The sequence below is a fragment of the Lepisosteus platostomus genome, chromosome 28 (assembly GCF_059453375.1).
Source record: "Lepisosteus platostomus isolate fLepPlt1 chromosome 28, fLepPlt1.hap1, whole genome shotgun sequence".
NCBI lineage: Eukaryota > Metazoa > Chordata > Actinopteri > Semionotiformes > Lepisosteidae > Lepisosteus > Lepisosteus platostomus.
Window position 1 is genome coordinate 728,529 of NC_142638.1, and position 19,740 is coordinate 748,268.

The 19,740-nt window shown below is 46.8% G+C and overlaps 2 protein-coding genes across 17 annotated transcripts in view; one reads left to right on the forward strand and one right to left on the reverse strand.

Moving 5' to 3' along the window:
* Window positions 1-1,281: 1,281 nt before the first annotated feature.
* Window positions 1,282-11,988, forward strand: tmem98 (transmembrane protein 98). 6 transcript variants are annotated; one of them, XM_088622851.1, is made up of 8 exons: window positions 1,286-1,421; window positions 5,002-5,088; window positions 6,230-6,439; window positions 8,526-8,657; window positions 9,302-9,335; window positions 9,637-9,752; window positions 9,846-9,905; window positions 10,305-11,988. In XM_088622851.1, exons 3-8 carry the CDS (start codon window positions 6,291-6,293, stop codon window positions 10,510-10,512), a joined length of 699 nt encoding a protein of 232 aa, XP_088478977.1. In that variant the 5' UTR covers window positions 1,286-1,421; window positions 5,002-5,088; window positions 6,230-6,290; the 3' UTR covers window positions 10,513-11,988. The 6 variants fall into 6 exon arrangements, with proteins under 6 accessions (XP_088478980.1, XP_088478977.1, XP_088478981.1 ...); XM_088622852.1 differs by lacking the exon at window positions 1,286-1,421 and adding an exon at window positions 1,437-1,542; XM_088622853.1 differs by lacking the exon at window positions 1,286-1,421 and adding an exon at window positions 1,549-1,567.
* Window positions 11,777-19,740, reverse strand: part of svild (supervillin d) — a 74,609-nt gene continuing 66,645 nt past the window's right edge. For all 11 annotated transcript variants that reach the window (XM_088622839.1, XM_088622840.1, XM_088622835.1 and 8 more), the window contains 9 exons: window positions 19,521-19,690; window positions 19,147-19,249; window positions 18,116-18,323; window positions 17,379-17,512; window positions 16,431-16,586; window positions 15,465-15,608; window positions 15,121-15,233; window positions 13,998-14,153; window positions 11,777-13,279 (listed from right to left, as the gene is read on the reverse strand). In XM_088622839.1, coding sequence (XP_088478965.1) covers window positions 13,193-13,279; window positions 13,998-14,153; window positions 15,121-15,233; window positions 15,465-15,608; window positions 16,431-16,586; window positions 17,379-17,512; window positions 18,116-18,323; window positions 19,147-19,249; window positions 19,521-19,690 — 1,271 coding nt within the window. In that variant the 3' untranslated portion in view covers window positions 11,777-13,192. The remainder of the gene's footprint in view (window positions 13,280-13,997; window positions 14,154-15,120; window positions 15,234-15,464; window positions 15,609-16,430; window positions 16,587-17,378; window positions 17,513-18,115; window positions 18,324-19,146; window positions 19,250-19,520; window positions 19,691-19,740) is intronic.

The following is a 19,740-nucleotide window of genomic DNA, read 5'->3' on the forward strand; positions in this document are numbered from 1 at the left end:
TTCACACAATGCTGAAAGACTATTATGTCGTGTCCCGTACTGTAAGAATCAACTCATCTGACTTAACTAAATATGGGTCAGTTGGTTTGTCCTGTAACGACATGTCATAATGTGACCATAAGCGAAAGTAAATGACATTTGACCGGGAAAGGTTTCTATGCAGGGAGGGTACCGCAAGCGAGTGAACTGCATATGGGATATATATTTCGCCCATCCATCAGTTTTCGAACTGCAGAAAGCAACAGATGCAATGTGGGCACACCAGTCAGGATATACAGCGTATTTTAAAAAACGGTACATTTCTAATTCGAAAAAGTAGCCCAGCATCTAAGGTTTCCTCCAACAGATCAAAGACAAACTGGTAGGTTAATTGGCTTCTGGTGTGAGTGTGTGTCCTGTGATAAACTGGCGTCCGCGCCGTGGTGTAGCCTGCCTTGCGCCTGTTGCTTGCTGACCTGAGTTGGAAGAAGCACTTAGAAAATGAACTGATGGAAAAAGAAGGGACTTAAAACAATGTGAAGCCTATGATTAAGATATGCTTTCCCATATATTATCACTGAAGGTAACGGGTGGCGCTGAACTGCGTTTCAACGTTGCGGCCGATAAGGGCACGTGGCAGCGGAGGGGTAGGAACAAGCAGCTGGACCTCCACCCGTGACCATTCCACACCTCCCCCCACAGCCCGTCGCGGCTAACGTGCATTGCAGTATCTTAGACATCGGTTGGACACAAAAGGCAAGGACAATTTTGCAACAGGAGCCCCAGGCGCTCGGACCCCTGCACTCTTCGGAGACTGGGAAGAGGAGTTTCACTCCGTATAGAAGAGCACGAGCAGATGAAGTATCTTCGACCCCAGTTCTTCTTGCTCAGAGATGTTAAGCCCGTACAAACCTTTATTACTCGCCTTCGGGCTCGTATGAGCTCAGGCCGACAGGAAGTCCAGGGTGGATAGTGGCGAAGTGAAAGCTGAATGCAGACTATGAATAGAAACAAGACGTGTTATAAGGATCATACTCCATATATATTATACCCTAAATAGCATTTCTACACAATAAGAAACCAGGTCGCAGTAAGAAACCAGGTCTACACAACAAGAAACCTGTCAGCAGGCACTGTATTTACTGTAGGTATGAGCTTTCGATCACGTCATCGGCCGGCTCGCGCAAAAACAGAATTCCTCAGCGCTCGTCCCCTCGCTCAAGCTCGTGCACCAGGTGGCGCCGCGGCGCGGCCCCGGCCGTGAGCAGGCGCGTGGCCGTGCCTCACCTTGCGCTCCGCCACAGCTGGAGTTCACGCCGCAGGCGGTGCGCGCCCCCGTGGCTGCTCCCAGCTCTCGCCAGTGGGTTTTCCCGAAATCGGTGCTTGCGCCTCTGGGGACGGCACTTTGTGGTCAGGACAAAAGATACGACAAAAATGAGTCGGTAAGTGAAATATATCCCAATCCGTAAGAGCTGTAGACCTTGTACTGGGCATTCCTGCAACCTTATTAAGATGGTGTGATGTTTTGGGAACACCGCAATTAAAACAAGCAGAGGGCGCGAGGTAAGACTTTACTTAAAAACAAAAGGTTAGTAAAATTAGTTTTTCCTCGTGTAAAAAACTTTATTTTTCTTTGGCGAGCGATTCCCTAACCTGTACTGTACCCACATCTCTACAGTACCGTTAGCATTAATCAGCTTTAACGCTGAAAATTCCCGTGCTGTTACAAAATAAAACTCCTTCGCTACTACCTAAATCGTGGAAGGTGAAAATTAGCGGACAGAAGACGCGTATTAAACAAAATTAAACAACAATAAAATATGTTTTTGTTACTGTCGATTCTGTTGTTTGTTGCTGTTGGTTATTTGGATAGGACAGAAATTAAAACCTATCTGAAAACTAAACAATTCAACTATTTACTAACGGCAGGAAAATTCCAGCAGATGTTTCATTATCCACCCGTGTCTCACGCCGATTTTCACTCCTGCAGTCTTCAGCGGGGGAGGGCGAGGCGAGGGCTCCACAGGGTCTGCGCCTGTTCCTCTGCTAAAAACGGCGCCTTACTTTCTGCAATAGTGCACAGAAAAGAAAATAGGTGCCCCAGATCGTCCTCTGGTGTCGTCGTGAGGGCAGCCTGATCTAAAAGATTCCGTGCTTTCGATATGTCAGATATGTCTTTTTCCCCTTAGTTGATCCTGATACACCACTTATTTATTTTTCATTTCAGACACGTAATTTGTTGTTTCAGGTCCAGAGTGACTTATAATTAGCCTGGAGTTTGTCAGAAGTATTTGAACAGTTTTTAGGTATTGCTGATTGATTGCTTCAGTGTTGATAAGGACACTAAATATCTTTCAAGTAAACCATTTTGGAATATTGTTTGCCAGGCAGTATGACTCTGCGACCTGCAGGCTAAGCAGAGCCCTTTGTGTCTTTAGGGAAGTTTTGACATTTTTCAATCTGCAGTCCTCCCAAGCGCCCTGCGCGCTGTGTGTGCGTGGTTCTGCTGTCCTGAGAAAGGTGCGAGGCTGGCTGTGCCTGGGCAGCGATTGGGCATTTCTCCAAGCGCAGTCACTTGACCCAGGGTCCTGCGATCCTGCTGGAAGGTCATTCGCTTGTGAAATGGGATTTAGTGCTCATGGACTAGAATTGTTCTGTCGTTGTTTCGGAATACTGTCTGTGCCAGATTGAAAGCACTGGATGGTCAATTTAAGCATTGCCTGGACTGATATTTACTTAAAGCCTTGCAGACGTCTCTCGTCTTTATTGGTCCAATTCAGGGTTGCAGTGAGCCGGAGTTTGTCCTGCAAGCAAGGCAGGGCACACCCTGGACAGGACACCAGCCTACCGCAGGGCACACACAGACACACACTCACTCACACCAGGGCCAGTGTGCCCAGAAGCCAATTAACCTACCAGCGTGTCTTTGGACTGTGGAAAGGGACCAGTGTGAACATGGGGAAACATGCAAACTCCACACAGACAGCACCCCTGGTCCGGAATTGAACCCAGGGCCCCCGCGCTGTGAGTCAGCAGTGCTGAGCAGTGTGCCACCCTGCCATTTTATTAACTAATGACCATAGCGTTCTCTTTGTTTGCACCACACTGACTAATTACCCAATGGTCTCCACAAAACCCTGATGCATCACTAACAAGAACTTGGTTCCACTGGATTTGTTGCATCTGTGCTTTTATTTCTTGATTTTCACCAGGCTTCATGTATGAAAGACATCATCTCACTCTCCCGTGAGGTGTTTATGCAACAGTCATAGTGACTCGTGACTATCATGATCACTCATGAGTGAATATTTAATCAATGAGAGATACATGTGCATAAACAGAGGACAGATTGCTGCTGGATTCCATGTTTCAGCAGGGCTGTATGCAAGACTCTGAGGCAGCTGTGCAGACTGTTCCAGCAGGATGAACGTTTCCAGGCTGTGCGGAGGAACCGTCACGTTCATCCTGCTGTTTTCTGTGTGATCGAGGGCAATAAGGTGGTGACCTTGCTTATGGATTAACTGCAAGTCCTGCCATTGATGTTTCACCCGAAATATTGAGAGGGAGGGGAGAGTAGGCTTTTTTATTCCTGTTGTAGGCTACTGTTTAGATTTGATACTGAACTAAGTTAGTCTTCAACAGGTGGTTCTGTAGCCCAGGGGCCTTGTAATGAACAGAACTGTGGCTCTTACATGAAGCCTTGATAACAGTGTTACAGCCCAGGCACTGTGTGCTAATCCTATTAAAGACTTACAGCATTCCTCTCTGTTTGTGCTGGGTTTCTACTCTCTGTGACTGTTTCCCTGGCTGTTTGGAGTTTAGCCGTCTTCAGGTACCTGAACTTACTGGCACCATAATATATTCTTTCCAATAATAAATAATCTGGGTAGTACAGAAATCCAGTTGCTACTTAACAAGATGTTATATTTGGTCATGGAAATTTGGCCATGTGTGAAAATCTCACTGTTCATCACTACAAACAATTCAATGTTGTATTGTCAATAAACTCCAAAACAATATTTTGGAAGTCTTTTTAAAAGTTAATATGGTTTTACTGATTAAATGAGGCTATAAAGAATAAGTAGCTTTCCGTTAATTGATGGCTATTGGTTATAAATAATGTGATAGTTCTTTTAAATTATTTTATAAATTATATAATGCACTATTAAGACCTCTTTTAGAATATTATGTTCATTTTGGGCCACTGCATTACAAAAATATATTGCTTTTCTTGAATCAATTCAGAGTAGAGTGAACTAGTACATTCATAGTCTTAGAAGGATGTCTTACTCTTACAAACCAGAGGAACGTAACATTCTTAGTGCTGAACAAAGAACTGTTAAAGACCTGGTTCAAGCGATGAAAATTCTCAAAACCATTAGGAAAGATGTGGAAACTGCAGGAGCCAGAAGACTGGTTGCAGCCTGGTACAAGCTGCCCAGATGTGTTTTATTGGTGATGCCGACACCCTGGCTTCTACCATGAAACAGCTGGATGAGAGTCTTGGGTCAGTTAGCTCCTAGCAGCCTCACTCTGAGGAAGATATTCATGTTAAATAAGCTTTTCAAGAATCTTTGCAGTATGAAAAATAGTTCCTTATTTATGAAGACCATTTTTCTATATATAAATACATTTATCAGTCCTGCCAGTCTTACTTCCTCCGAGATACAGAAGCCTGACTATTATGTCTGTAGCCCCCCAGAAGTATCAGAACCCTGTATCTCATATTTTATTTAGAGTGATGTTCATTTTTAAGATGCTGCTGGATATTATTATCCCAGTGACCAGTGGGTATGAAACCCAGAGGTGTGTCATACTTCAATGCTTTGTGAGGTACAAGATTAAGTGGATGGATGTGGTTATCTTCTATGCAACAGTAGGATTAAATCAGGATTCAAATCTAAGGAAAGGTGCACTGTGTATCTGATACATGTACACGCCTTATTGAGTCTCACCTGTTGGTTAATGTGTGACTCATTTGGTCAGAGGTCAGGTGGGTGTTGCCCTTTTCGCTTCCCTTAGAGTTTGTGAAGATCAGCACCAAGGGGGAAGTCTGTGAGGTTTCCAGGAGATGTCTGGGAAGACGGTTGGAAATCAAACTGGCGAAAGGTAGGAAGCTAGATGCAAATTTGGTCTTTGTCCTCAACTTTTGTTCTGTGTGTTCACATACAGAAGGCACCTGTCTGAGCTACAAAAACAGACCGTCTTCTGTCCAGAGTACAGCGTGGATCACAAGCTGCTGGACTGGAGGTCTCGCAGACGCTGTTGTTTACGAGGACATCACATTTCCTGTCTTCTTTAAGAAGCAACACTATAATCATTTCTGGTCAAAATCAAAACCATTATGATTTTATAGCACCTTGTTTTAGAATGACGAGTCTGAAAGGCAAAAGAAATCTGTGATTTTATTTTTCTGTGAGGTAAAAGCAGTGTTTTGCGCTAATGGGGTGGATGTTTTCACACCCTAGAGAGAAGCCCAGGAAATGTTAGTGGTGAAATATACGTCACGTATTGTGTCTCACATTTTGCGCAGGCTGTGTTTTTAAATTAGTGCAGAGACAGAAGTACTATGAGAGACTCTGAATGTGAAATGACTTGTGGACAGTTTGGAGACAGGAAGTGCTGTGAGGAACAGAAGAGTATCATATACCAAGTATGTTTTTCAAATGTACTGTGTTAAAGTGCACAATTTCTCATTAGACTGGTTAGTGTGCTTTTATTGAAAAACTATATTTAAGTAATGTATATTTATAACATAAAAATATAGCCTAAAGTGCTGGGTTGATTATTTTGGAATTATATGAATTGGAACATGAGGTTTGTGAAAAATTGCTTAATTTGTTTGGTACAGGCTTTCTAACCATCATTGTTTAAAATTAAATGTTTTCTTTGAGTGTCCTGCTGTATGTATTACTTGGTCAACATCAGGCCTGTGTGTTTTGGAGGGGTGAGTCAACATTTGCCACAATGAACTGGTTTTAATTTTTCGGACTTTGGACTTGACTTACCGAAGCCATGTGCTTTAATCCATTAAGCCTGGCATGAGGCTTATCAATGATGAAAACTAAAGCAGGTGTTAAAATCTCTCCAGAAGGAAACACGGGGGAGAAATACATGCTTTAAAAGTTTTCTTTCTTCCCACAGAATAAAAAAACCCAAGTGTTGCATCTGAAAGTGTGCTGTGGCGAGGACCCGATGCACATCAGCACTTTATAGCTCGACCAACTCGTGTGATGATTTCTGTTTTCAGATGAAAAGCCGCTCTTAGCAAGCTGGTCCAGTCGAACTGCCTTGTTGCTGTGAATCCCTGGATGAGAGAGCAGACAGCCATGGACACCGTCGTGATTGTGGCGATCGGCGTCCTGGGCACCATTTTCCTGGCCTCCTTTGTAGCCCTGGTGGCTATTTGCAGACATCGGTACTGCCGCCCCACCAGCCTCCTGCACCAGTTTGAATCCAAGTGAGTCGTGACCCTCACTCCTGCCTCCTGTCAGTCCTGGGCTTCACTGTCTCAGGACACTGACACTGGACAGAATCTTCATCTCAACACCTCACACTGAGATACATTCAGGTGCCATTTAAGCATGAATCTTTGCTATATTCAGATTAATAAAACTTTAATTGTCATGCTAGAATAATACTAGTCTTTTCCTTGTAAGAAAAGAATGTAAAAAGGTCAGAAAGTGACATTCAACTCTCTGGATGCTGAAGTAATGGTTACTAAAAGACGTGTGATGTGTTTGACATTTTTTTGTAACAGTAGAAGCTGACATTCTCTATTTCAGGAAGTAGGTTAGTACAATGAAAGCAGCGTCAAAGGTTTTCATGAAACTATCCCATTGTGGCTTATTTACCTTGCACAGAAAAGAAAGTAACCCCAGTCATCTGTTCAATAACTGCCGATCAGTGTTGTGGGTTTATGTGTAGAGAGTCATTGAAAATCATGTTGGTCATTTCTTAAAATAACCAGGACCTTTCAAATGCAGTCAACAGCTAAACTCTCTGCAGTGCATTTTTTCACCCCCTAATAATCTGTTTTGAAATGCACAGTGCCAGTATTCCGTTTAGGTGTTCAGATTTATTGATGTTTCTGTCCAGCATGAGGGCAAATGGAACCTTTCTCAATGGAGTTTATCAGACTAGATGGTGACCTGGTGTTTTGGTTTCATTAGAGCCATAACCGTCTTCTAACAGGCAGTGAAATCAAAGATGTCAGCAGTTATACTATATTGAAATGAGCAGTGTTGGAATTCCGGGTAAGTGTGTGTCACACAACACCAAACACGAGACGTACCAGGCACAAGCCCAGCAGTGCGTTTGTTAGAGCAGGACCTTGTTCACATGCTGAGGAGGAATCAGCTTGGGAGGACAACTGCTTTATTATTGTATTGTATTTGGTTTTCTGCAATTAATTTCTCCTGCTGCCTAAGGTTTGCCTATTTGCCTAATACAGATATTGTAAAAGACCATATGTTTTTTGCAACTAATATATCAAATGAAAACATCCTTGTATCCCTGTATGATACCAATCATAACAGCTTAGATTTACTTGCAGGAGGTTCCTGGTTCTGTACGTGATTGGCTTTGATATCTGAATGTTTAACCAAGACAATGCTGTGTCAGTTGCGTATTTGCAAATGTGAAAATCTGATTTGCCCATTGAAAGCTTAAGTTAACTGCTCAATTATCAGTTGTCACAGAAGTGTAGTCTAGGTTATAGGCCAGACTTCTCCACAACAGCAGTACAGGAGTTTTGTAGCAGGGCTAACATGACGAGAGTCTCCTCTGTGCTGCTTACATGAGAAACTCAACAGCCATGATCATCTGCACTAGATACTATATTTCTTAGAAACCTCAGAAAACCTTGTTTTATGGTAGTTTGAGACCTGGTGATTGTTAATAGAAGTTCTTGCATTTAGACCAGGAGTGGTGGTCACTATACTGACCAAGCTGATCGGTATGCTATCCACACGCAACTCCTTATCATATTCATTACAAAGTATAAACGTGTTTTACATGGCCAGAGCAAACAGAATAAAAAAACCTGTATTGTTGTGACCAGTCCTACAAAACTGGTTTCTCCAAATGCACTTCTGAAGACTGGGGAGTGAAACACTGATACAGTGTTATAAGAGGACTGTGGTACTTAGCTCTGGGTGACAGGAACTCCACCTGGGAATCCTCTGGGGAGATCTCATCAGTCTTGTGCATGAGTGCAATCTAAAAAAAAAAAGTGAGAATCAAGTACGTAATGGATATACATCATTTTTGTCATTTAGCTTGACTTCAGAGATTGTTAGCTTAGTGATCCGAGGATCTCATCTTTGACAAAAAGTGGCCAAGCAGCTTGTTCCATACTCCCACAACCCTTTGTGTAACTATGTGCCTCCCATTCTCCACTTTCAATGCATTTCCCCTTACTTTCCCTTTTTGAATTTAATATTCAGACAACCCCTTCAGAGATCTGCTCAAGACCGTTAGTTCATGCTTTAGATCAGGTTACATGCAGTGTGACATCACCCTGTGTTTTTCCCATCTTTCCTCAGACCTACAGTGGACCTCATCGGGGCCATGGAGACGCAGAGCGAGCCCTCCGAGCTGGAGCTGGACGATGTCATCATCACCAATCCCCACATCGAGGCCATCCTGGAGAACGAGGACTGGATCGAAGACGCGTCGTACGTCAGATTTGTGGATTTTGTTTCAGCTCCTCCCGAAAGATCACGCTAAGCTGCCCTGTTTCCGTAGGGCCGCACTCACTAAGACCCCTACCTGCTTCCACACAACAGGGCCTTTCAGAGCCGCGGGGAAGCCAGGATGCCACCCAGTAATTGAATTACTAATTATGCTAAGGGACTACAGCACTGGGCTGAGGGACGAACAAACAGAGTGTCCACCGCTTACATTGTGGGCGTTGTGACTAAACCAGTGCATCAATGAACAAGTCCGTCCTGTATTTCAGCAACAGGAGGTTCCCAGTCGGACGTGGACAGACTCGGTCCTCTTTTTCCCACCTGGTGCTATGTGTAACGGTGGTTCGTGTTGATGTTGCCTTTATTTCAGCACATGATTTGTGTTCACAGCAGTGTTTTGTTGGTGCTAAGCACAGGTTCAGGGGTGTTGTTTTCTCCTCTGGTAAATGAGATGGGTGGTATGTTTTTGTGCTTTAAATGTTTTAGGTACCTGTTCTGAGCACAATATTGAGCCTTGATCTAGCCCTCAAAATAAACATTTTTGAGAAGGATGTACCATGTGAGGAAAAAAGATTTGCATTTGATGTGGATGAGGCTGACTTACTGCAAAATAATATTCTTTATTTCAGAGGCCTGGTCTCTCACTGTATTGCTATCTTAAAGGTAAGCGTTTGTTAAAATATAAAACAGTGCCTTTGAAGCAAAATTATGTTTTGTCAGCTTGTTGTGCTGTATTTATACCTGTTAAATTAGTTATTTTTAGATCACAAAAGTTCATAAATGACCCTTCATTAGATTCTTTCTTGTAATTATTTATAATCAATTACTACCATGATTAAATGAAAAAAAAAGAATTAGCCTACAAACAAGATAAGTACTAGAAAAATTAATTAAAGGATATTTGTCAGACATTGATTATCTGTTGGGCGTTTCATTGTGTTAGTTCTCGGACTCTCCCTTGCAGATCTGCCACACTCTGACCGAGAAGCTCGTTGCTATGACCATGGGTTCAGGGGCAAAGGTCAAGGCCCCGGCTAGCCTCAGTGACATCATCACCGTGGCCAAGAGGATCAGCCCGCGGTACGTGAGCGTGTCTGTCAGCAGCTGTCGTGCCGCAGCGCAGCACAGCGCCCTGTGTGATGCTCACTGTGTCTGTCTCCTCTCATTCTGCAGGGTGGACGATGTTGTGCGGTCAATGTACCCTCCCCTGGATCCCAAACTTCTTGACGCCAGGTAAGTGATAGCAATAAATCATTATTTTAACAAAGCTATGAAAGTGAAAGCATGGTTATCTCAGTTGTGAGGCAAATCTTGTTTTCATGCAGTACACACAATCCAAAATACAGATCGTCTGATCTGAGCTTGTGCAACACCGATATACCACGAATCTTGAGGCATTCTGATTTGCAGTGTTTAAAGGCATGGAATGTGAGTTCTTCCAAAAACTGGTCAAAATATTAGGAACCCCACTTAAATGAAGAGATTTCCAGCCCCTTGGGATGACGGCAGGGCTGAAGGGCAATAACTTCAGAGCCCTGTGCAGAACATGCCCCCCCCTTTCCAGAGCGCAGCCAGCTGGTAGAGTTTCCTGCCTCTGTGAAACCCTCTGACTCGTGGCGTCCATCCCCGCAGAGCCGCCGCCCTGCTGCTGTCCGTCAGCCACCTGGTCCTGGTGACCAGGAACGCCTGCCACATGTCCGGCAGCCTGGACTGGATCGAGCAATCGCTCGACACCGCCGAGGGCCACATGGCCGTGCTGCGGGAGGCCGCCCTGGCGTCCGAGCCCGACAGGAGCCTGCCCGGTGCCGAGGCCTTCCGGCAGGAGCAGTCCGCCATATAGACCCGGAGCGGCCCTCGGACAGCAGCCGGAGCCGGGAGCGCTCTGGCCCCTGTCCCCCCAGCTCGAGATATCCCGCTCCTTCACTCGGCAAGGATTTTAGGGAATGGGCAGTTTCCGACACATCGGCGGGCCTCACGCTGGTAACACGGAGGTAGCTCAGGTAGACTGTTACTCACAAGACGGATCATTCACACGGTACTCACTCCGGCCAGCACAACAGGGTTCCTGAAAGGAAAAGGAGTGCAGGTCAGTGATGTAGTGAAAATTAAGGTCCTTAAAATATCACCGTTCCTTTCCTAAAGCCATTTAATAAGAGCAGTCAGACGTCGTAGGCTGAATTTCTTTAGTTTTTTTGCTGTATTTTATTCTGTTAATTGGTAAAGAATATATTTTGTCTCATATGATACAAAAAGTATTAAAGTATTAGCTCTTTTCTTAATAAAGAATCCCTTATGGGTCTACACCCTGATCAGTGCATGGTGGAGACCCCTGCCGGCCATGGTGTGGCATAGCATGTGAGCTTGCATTGGACTCGAACCGTACATGCAGAAGTCTGGCAGATGGGTTAGGGAGGCATTGCAAGAAGTTGTTTTTGGCAAACAAGGCTCATTCATTCACTCACCCTAGATATCTGACTTCACATCAGTCGAGCACAGGCTGCCTACAATCAATAGGAACAGAAAGCACAGTGTTAACATTTGCTGTCACAAGACGGATTAGACTTTAATCCATTCAAGACAGTTGAATAAACTGTTCAGTCCAGTAGGAAGGTCTGAAATCCAGGTCAGTGAGAGGTGCTGGGTTTGTCAGCTGGCTATCGAATTAAAACATTTTCCCTGACACTTGTTCCACAATAATTATTATACATTAAATTCTGTGTTGAAGTGCATCTATAGTACAGTATATATATATACCTGCTTGTATAGGACTGCTGAACCAATAAAAACCAAGACACTTGATCACAACTAATAGCATAAACTTCTAAAGAAAACTAATACATTATGTAATCTCGCTGGTTCTGCAAAAAAAAAATCATGCACATTTTACAAGTAAAATGTGTGCATTTAAAATAAGATTTTGTACAATGCACATTGCTGTTAAGAAATCACTTTTGTAGTTAGTATTTTTTATAGTAAAGGCATGCCTGCGATCCAGTTCTTGAAGAGAAATATTGTGGACATACTGAGTAAAGTACGTGCTTTTTTAAAGCAAGATGAGATGGCAATAATAGAATGAGACATTGATGGAAACGGGAGGCTTCATGTGTAAAAAATAGTGTAATCATATTTATTGTTAAAACACCACACTTTTCCCCCACTTGCTAATCATACTCGAGAAACTTTGTAAGCATTCTTTCTGTGCTGTTTTTATGCTGTCAGCTCTTACCTGTGTTATTAAAACTATGAAACACTGACATGCGCTTTGTTTCCCTCTGTATAGATTTATACAGGCAAATAAAACATTTTCTAAAAAAGATCCTCCTCTTCCAGCCTGCTGTTTCCGTACAGAGAGAAATTCATTCAGAACATAGACCACAGACCACACTGCTGATCGTATGCACAGAATACCATGAGCAACATTAATTTCTGGCATGAATATGGTATTTAAAAAAAAATTAACAATGTAATGGAAAAGAAAATCTAAATATGTAGGATTAACCCCAATTCGCACTGATCCTTATCACCACAATGCTCTACTGGCAATTACAGGCAAGTCTCCAGGGCTCCAGGCAGTGCTTCACAGGCAAGGTTCATAACATCGGGAATGCAGCCTGGTCAAGCTCTGAGCCCTGCCTGCTCAGCTCAACATCCTCTGGAGCTTGCTGGTTGTTCCTCTGCAGACTCAGTGGTACCGGTTCCTGGACAACATTCCTCCAGGCAGCTCCAGCAAAAGTTCTGGGTGGTTCTATACTCAGGCCACTTCTGCTCTTTGAACACTGCAGCTGGTGTGAGGATCAATTGCAACCTTTTAATATTCAGTCTCAAGTCTTTAGGTTTCCAGAGAAGACCCTAGAAGACGGTGTTTCCAAAGAACTCTAAAGTAAAAGCAGACAACCCAAACTTTTTCACCTGGCAGGAATGATCCGTGTTACACAAATGTTCATGTTGCAGTAACATGGATCTGGGCAACACGAATTGTGGTCTTAAAAATGTGGTTCCCCCCAGAGTGGACACAATGCACATGACCAAATGAAGAACGAACACAGATGAGATGTGTGTGTGGTTTCTGACAGTGGTGTCCCTAATAAAACATCATTAAAAACATATTCACACTGTAATGCTAAAAGCACCATTTTCTTTTCAACTGCTACATGGGCATTTATTTCCGGTGTTTTTCTCCTCGCGGCAGTGTCACGTAGCATGAAAATTACAAAAAAAAATATATATTTATACATATTTATATGTTGGGAGTCTGTTAAAAACGCTGCACCTCGTTTTGATCGAATATATTTTGAGACGGTTTGCCCTCCGTTCCGAGCAGTGTCGTTTCTTCCACCCTCGCTGGGCAGACTGCTGACCTCCTCAAGACACTCTCCAGGTACAAACAGACATGGCAGGTCGTACACTACCGACTTACATTTCGGCACTTTACAGAAGAGTTATAAAGATACAAAAAGTGCAGCACATTTCATGAGACAGTTATTTCATGTACAGAATCCAGTCCCCCACTTTCCCCCAGTTTAGAACAGTCCTTTGCTCTTTTTCAGGTTTTTTTGTTTCCAGCTAGGAAGGGTGTTGAACTCATCCCTCTTCATCTCCAAAACCCTCTGAAACGGAGAAACACAAAAATAAACACTTTTAAAGAGGTGTTTACTGATCATGTTACTGAAAGCCGGCTCCATTAGTGAAACACTCAAGCAATCGTTCAAGAGCGAAACGTGTCCTGAAGGGTGAAGCTCATTCCTGTAGGACAATTCAAGAGCTGCTTCCAGAGATGGAGACAGGAGTGAATTCAGAGTGGAAGTGGCTGGACTTCATTGTGCCAACAGTGCGACAACGCAAGGGAATGTTCTGGGGTAATGGGTCAGGAGGCCGGGCGGTGCTGTGGTTGGATGGGTCAGGAGGCCGATCAGTGTTCTGGTGTAATGGGTCAGGAGGGCGGGCGGTGCTGTGGTTGGATGGGTCAGGAGGCCGATCAGTGTTCTGGTGTAATGGGTCAGGAGGCCGGGCGGTGCTGTGGTTGGATGGGTCAGGAGGCCGATCAGTGTTCTGGGGTAATGGGTCAGGAGGCCGGGCGGTGCTGTGGTTGGATGGGTCAGGAGGCCGGTCAGTGTTCTGGTGTAATGGGTCAGGACGATGGATGGTGTTCTGGTTGAAAGAGTCAGGAGGCCGGTCGGTGTTGTGGTTGGACAGTTGAGGAGGCCGGTCAGTGTTCTTGTGTAATGGGTCATGATGCCAGGCGGTGCTGTGGTTGGACGGGTCAGGCGGCCGGTCAGTGTTCTGGTTGGACGGGTCAGGCGGCCGGAGCAGAGCCGTGTGTGGTACCTGGAAGTCCTCGTCGGACAGGTAGAGCTCCAGGCGGAGAGGGTCCACACCCTCGGGCAGTGGCTTGCCCTGCAGCTCCTCCAGGGAGTACTGCGTCTTGCAGAGCCGGGCCAGCGCGTCCTGCACCAGGATCACCTTGTCCCACGAGGCCTCGGCCTGCGAGCACCAGACAGGGTGAAAGAGCCAGCGCCATTCAGGGCTGTCCCAGCAGCTCTCCAGCTCCCCCTCTGTGCTGCGAGCAGCACCCTGGGGCCCCGACTGGGCTTTCAGACATGTGGCCTGATCTACCGGTGACCAGCAGTGGAACAGATGCTGCACTGCGTCTCGTCTTCTTGTGTTCTGTCTTGAACACTCAGGGAAACTAATATATCGAATATTAGTACCTACAAAGTATATCTACTTTTTGATATATACCTTAAAAGTTCAATGATACTTGATATACTTGCAAGCTTGAGATCATTGTAATTTATTTCCCCATCTCCATATTTTTTTAAAAAGCAAAGAAATCACAAAAAATGACGTCAGACACCAACAACACACCAGGATAGACTCTCTACCAGTGATTCGACTACTTTGAAAGTACAGTTCTCTGCTGGTGGTTGTCTGAATAACAAATATGAAAGTGTCATCACTACGCGAGATCCAGAAACATTGATCTGTCACCTGTTGGGAGATGTTTAAACAAAAGTGTATTACTCAGTCTGAGGAGAGACAGACTGAACAGACCCCAACTGCCTAAACAAAGCTTCAAGCTGCTGCCTGTAAGAATGTTTATGTAGACGTCATTTTCCATTTCTACACACTCTGAGGCATTGTTCAAAAGGATGTTATGTTAAAAATATACAATGTGCTGGCTAGACCTCAGAATACTGCGTGTAGTTCTGGTCACTGAGATCTGCTCTGGAATCAGTCGCTCAGAAATACTCCCTACACTGAGACAGACCCTCTTAGTCTCAACAGAGAAGATCAGGAGAGGACCCGATAAACAAATCACAAGGGCACTGAGGACTTCTCCCTGTGCACTTCTCCGCCATGAGCCGGACACAAGCCAGCAGACTCGAGTGGAAAGTAAGGAAAGCTCGTTTGAAACCGAGCACATCAGGAGGCCGGGACGGAAGGATACCTGTGCCTTGATCGCAGGCAGGGCCTCCCACTTGGGGAAGATGTTGGTGAAGGTGAGGGGCTCGGCGCCGGCGTGGATCAGGTAGGCCCGAGGAGGGCGTCTGGCGTTCTTTTCTGAGGAGAGACACAAACACGGGGCAGACGTCAAAAGTTGTTCTCCTGGAAAATGCTAGTTCGGAGCAGCTTCATTAAAGTTTGTTAAAACGTTTACAAAAAGGCACTCAAACTCTGACTCATTTTCCCCCGAAATACACGGCACAGCTAAAATGCTGACTCAGCTTACCCCGAAACCTACAGTCCAGCTAAAACACTGACTCAGCTTCTCCAGCTGCTGGGACACTGTACCTTTGCAGTACTGCAGGACTGTCTCCATAGCGCACTTCCTCTCGCTGTCCCAGCGGATCTGAGCGGAGCCGGTGCACTCCACATCTGGGGGCTGCTGGCCCTGCCACAGGTACACCTCCATGCGGTTATCCAGCAGGAACAGGGCTGGGATGGGACAGGAGACAGAGGTACAACACTTCTAATAAAAACATGACTTTATCCCAGTTAAGGAATGGGGTGCTAAAGAACAACAGCATTTGTTATTTCATCACCGCACAGTCTTGGGCTCCTGCTCTTGTGAGAAATGTCAGGGAATCTTGAATGATCAGGGAATCTGATCTGTCAGAGATCAAAAGCCCAAATCCGCATCCTGCAGTAGAGTGTTTAGAAGTGGGATGCAAATGTGCAAGGTATACGATAAGAAATATCCAAGGTTAAATTCCAGGGTATTTGTCTCTGTCAGTGGGCAAAAACTGCCAAGGATGGCTTTCTGTTTATGATGACACAGTCAAAATATTGTTAAAGTCACATCAGTATCTCCACTACAAAGGTATAACAACAGGGTGATGTCTATGTACAGTATACATCCATACATGTTTAACCACTTCTTCCAGTTTTAGGGTCGCGGGGCAGCCAGAGCCTATCCTGGCAGGCCACAGGCACAGGGCAGGGTACCCCTGGACAGGAGGCCAGTCCACTGCAGGGCACACACTCACACCAGGGCCAGTGTTCCCAGAAGCCAATCAAGCTGCCAGCGTGTCTTGGGACTGCGGGAGGACACCGCAGCACCTGGGGGCAGGCCGTGTGAATAAGGGCGGACATGCAGCAATGCAACCTGTGGCACAGTGCCCCCTGTGCAGTACACAGTGGCACCTTTATCACAATCGCACCACCGTGCACACACTGCAGACCCGCCACACACTTTACACTAATTCCCCCAACGCCCACCCAGCGCCACCGCCGAGAGAGGGGCCGGCGGGCGCTCACCGGGCTGTGGCACGGAGTAGAGGTTCTCCTGCAGGAAGGGCATCGCCATCACGGTGCCCGAGGTCCGGGCCGGGCCCAGCTGCTCCTCGGCCACGAACATGCCGCTGCTCGCGCTCAGCCTGAACAGACGGGGCGTGAAGTTGTATTTGCCAGGGTCTGCAAGACAGAAGAGCTTTCAGGACACAGACATGAGGGCCTCCTGCTGGGTCCTGCTCTTAACATCGCTCCCGAGAGACCTGTCAGATATCCGAGATCCCACTGTCCCAAATAATACTGCTGCTCGCTAGTAAAATCACAGGTTTTGCCAGTTAATTACATGTTCTTTATGCTCAAGTATAAAATGATATAGTTCTAAAACATTAATATAAAATTAAAATCTTCTATGCTAGATTTCACTACAAACATATTCACATAACAGGTGTTCAGCAGAGCATCAGCTGAGATGGACTGGGACTCGGCACATATTGATTCACTTGACACGTGTGGAATAATGACTGGAGCATGTTAACTTGATTGTACAGCTCTGTATCGCTCACCAGTCAGCCTCAAGGTTTGTTACAGTACAATAAGAACTGAGTTTGGGAAAACAGCAGTTACCGATCTGCTCCTCACAAAGCTGCCAGACCGAGTGCTCAGCTTCAGAGGACGGGACTGAATCCAGCTGAGCGTGATCTGAGCCAGACTGTCAGGGACCACACAAGCCGGGTCTGTCTGAACAGGTTATCACAGCGGAGAGTCTGTCCTGCAGGGCAGACCCAGCGCTGGGCTGCTGTGTGTGTTCAGCTCAATAAAGGCTCGATCTGCACAAGACCATCTGCAGCTTTTCTGATAAAGAACTTCCCACAACTGAGCTCCTGCACGCTGCCCAGGAGAGTGTTGGATCCCTCCTGCTTACACAGCCCTGCTCCCCTCTCAGGCTGAGCCAGGCGAAGTGTGGCCACGCGGTACCTTGCAACATGCAGTCGTAGGCCTTCCTGTCCTGCTGGCCCAGCGCATTCCAGAACTCCACAGGCTCGGAGCCCTCCTCCAGCTCCTGCACCTGCAGGGCGCTGTTGCTGTGGAGACCCATCTCAGCTGGGCACCTGACAGGCCAAAGCAAACGAAGGAAATGTCACGGGACCGTGCTGGTCTTCACCCACCCACTGCTATCACCTTCCCTGGCCAGAACATTTCCCTATCCCCTAGGCTTTTAGGGGGGATCCTAATTGAGAGACGTATACAGGCACATGTGTAGGGTCCACATGTGGTGTCTGAACCTGTGGCTCCTCTCGCAATGAGCAGGGTGACTGTTGCAACAACACACCATCACTGGGGTAACACTAACCTGTCTCACATCAGTCTAACCCAGCTCACGTTCCCCATTAGCGGGTGAACAATCCAGCACCTGGTGAATTCTGCCCCACGATGAGAGGAAGAGACGTCATTGAATGATCAAAGCACGAAATATTGTGAAGGGCGTTATAGCAAACAGAATGGCTGACTGTATGTAAAAGAGGGCTTGACTAGATCACATTGCACTGACGTTTATGGCAACCCAGTAAGCAAAGAAGCAAAGTAAGAAAATAAGCAAAGAGCTCTGATACGCATCATCTCAGCTAAGAAGCCTTGTTAAGATGTGTTTGTTCTTTATGGCTCTGCTGAGAGCTTTCAGAGAGTTGCTGTGCTGAAGAAAGGCCGATACTCACAGCTGCGTGATGCGCTCCACAGCCTTCTTGCCCACCTCCCGGACAGTGGCGTGGGCCTTGCAGCCGTGCCACAGGTACAGCGCCCCCTGCTGGGCGTGCAGCAGGACCGCGGAGACTCGGGAACGCAGGCTGCTGCAGCAGCACTCCACTTCCAGAAGGCTGCCCTCTACTGGCACCTCTCCGCGCACGCAGAAGAGCCGCCACCCACCTGCAGGGGACCAGGCGACAGTCTTCACTGCACACGAGCCCCCGGGCTGAGCAGGGGGCTGGACCAGAGGGCTGTGGCTCTAGCCCCCTCTCCGCATGTCACTCTGAGCACAATCTACTGCCCCCTCGAGCACCTTCAAGTGGCACATTCATCCACCGTCTCTGCCATTTTAAACAACATAGCTCACCTCCCTGAGCTCTGTAAGGCATTTTTGATGAAGCATCTACCACAAAAGTAATTATCAAGAATTAAACTCTCAGCACTGGGGCCAGTTTCTGATGTGCTACAGCCAGATGTTTTTGTTATTCTTTGCAATTGCAATTAGCTACTATACATTTCAAAGAATATACACTTTCATTAAATTGTCCTGGGATATTGTTCTAATGGAGTAGTGCAGCACTCAGCCTCACCTGGGACAATATCCATCCATCCTCTAACTCTTTCACCCAATTCAGAGTCACAGGGGAGCCGGAGCCCATCCCAGCAAGCGAGGCAGAGAACACCCTGGACAGGACACCAGTCCATCACAGGACACAGACACATCAGGCCAATTTTTCCTGAAGCCAATTAAGCTACCAGTATGTCTTTGGACTGTGGGAGGTAACTGGAGCACCTGTAGGAAATCCACTTGAATGCGGGGAAAACATGCAAACTCCACACAGACAACAGCTCAGTAATCAAACCCGGGGCCCCTGTGCTGCAAGGCAGCCATGCTCACCACTGCGCCACCATGTCGATGGAACAACACGATGGGAATGAGACAGGGCATGAAGGCAAAGCCAGCCGGTTCAGTGTCTGTGAAGAGACGGAAGCAGGACCAGACCTGTGTTTTTGGAGACATCGTCCCGGGAGCCCTTGTGCACGACCATGCCTCCCTGGAAGAGCTGCAGGAAGCAGGGAGGCTCCTTCCCCTGGGTCACCTGGACCTGGGGGCAGTCAAACACCGGACACGTTGCACACGGCCTGCAGAGCTGCACCACAGCGACCGAACGGGACGCTGCAACTGCAGGGAGCTCGCAGGCTTGAGAGTCTAGCAGGTCTATCCTGCCAGCTCGGCAGGCTTTAGAACAACAGCTTAAGTGGCACCAAGGGAGTGGTAAATTGTGCCGGGAGTTTGAGCTCAAGATGAGGAGGATGTGGGTCAGGGGAGGGCGCGTGGGGGGGGGGCAGAGGAAGGAGCGAGACGACGACCCTCACCTGCGCCCCCCGCTGGCTGCCTCGCTCCACGGTCATCAGCGCCGACGCGCCCTTCCCGCTGGCGCTGGAGCAGCTGCCCTGCCAGAAGAAGCAGGCGCACCTCTCCCTGCCCGGCCCGCCGCTGCCGCCGCCGCCACTGCCCACCTGGTCCGGCTTCTGCCTCTTGCCCACTGCCGGGACAGGGGCACAGGCGTCAGGACAGCGGGTCACCTCGGCCAGC

Excerpts from the sequence above, each read along its gene's own strand:
- tmem98 (XM_088622854.1), top strand. The coding sequence starts at position 6,291 with ATGAGAGAGCAGACAGCCATGGACACCGTCGTGATTGTGGCGATCGGC. Across the intron at positions 9,753-9,845 it reads GCCAAGAGGATCAGCCCGCG|GGTGGACGATGTTGTGCGGT; the intron begins GTACGTGAGCGT and ends CTCATTCTGCAG. Across the intron at positions 9,906-10,304 it reads CCCAAACTTCTTGACGCCAG|AGCCGCCGCCCTGCTGCTGT; the intron begins GTAAGTGATAGC and ends CCATCCCCGCAG.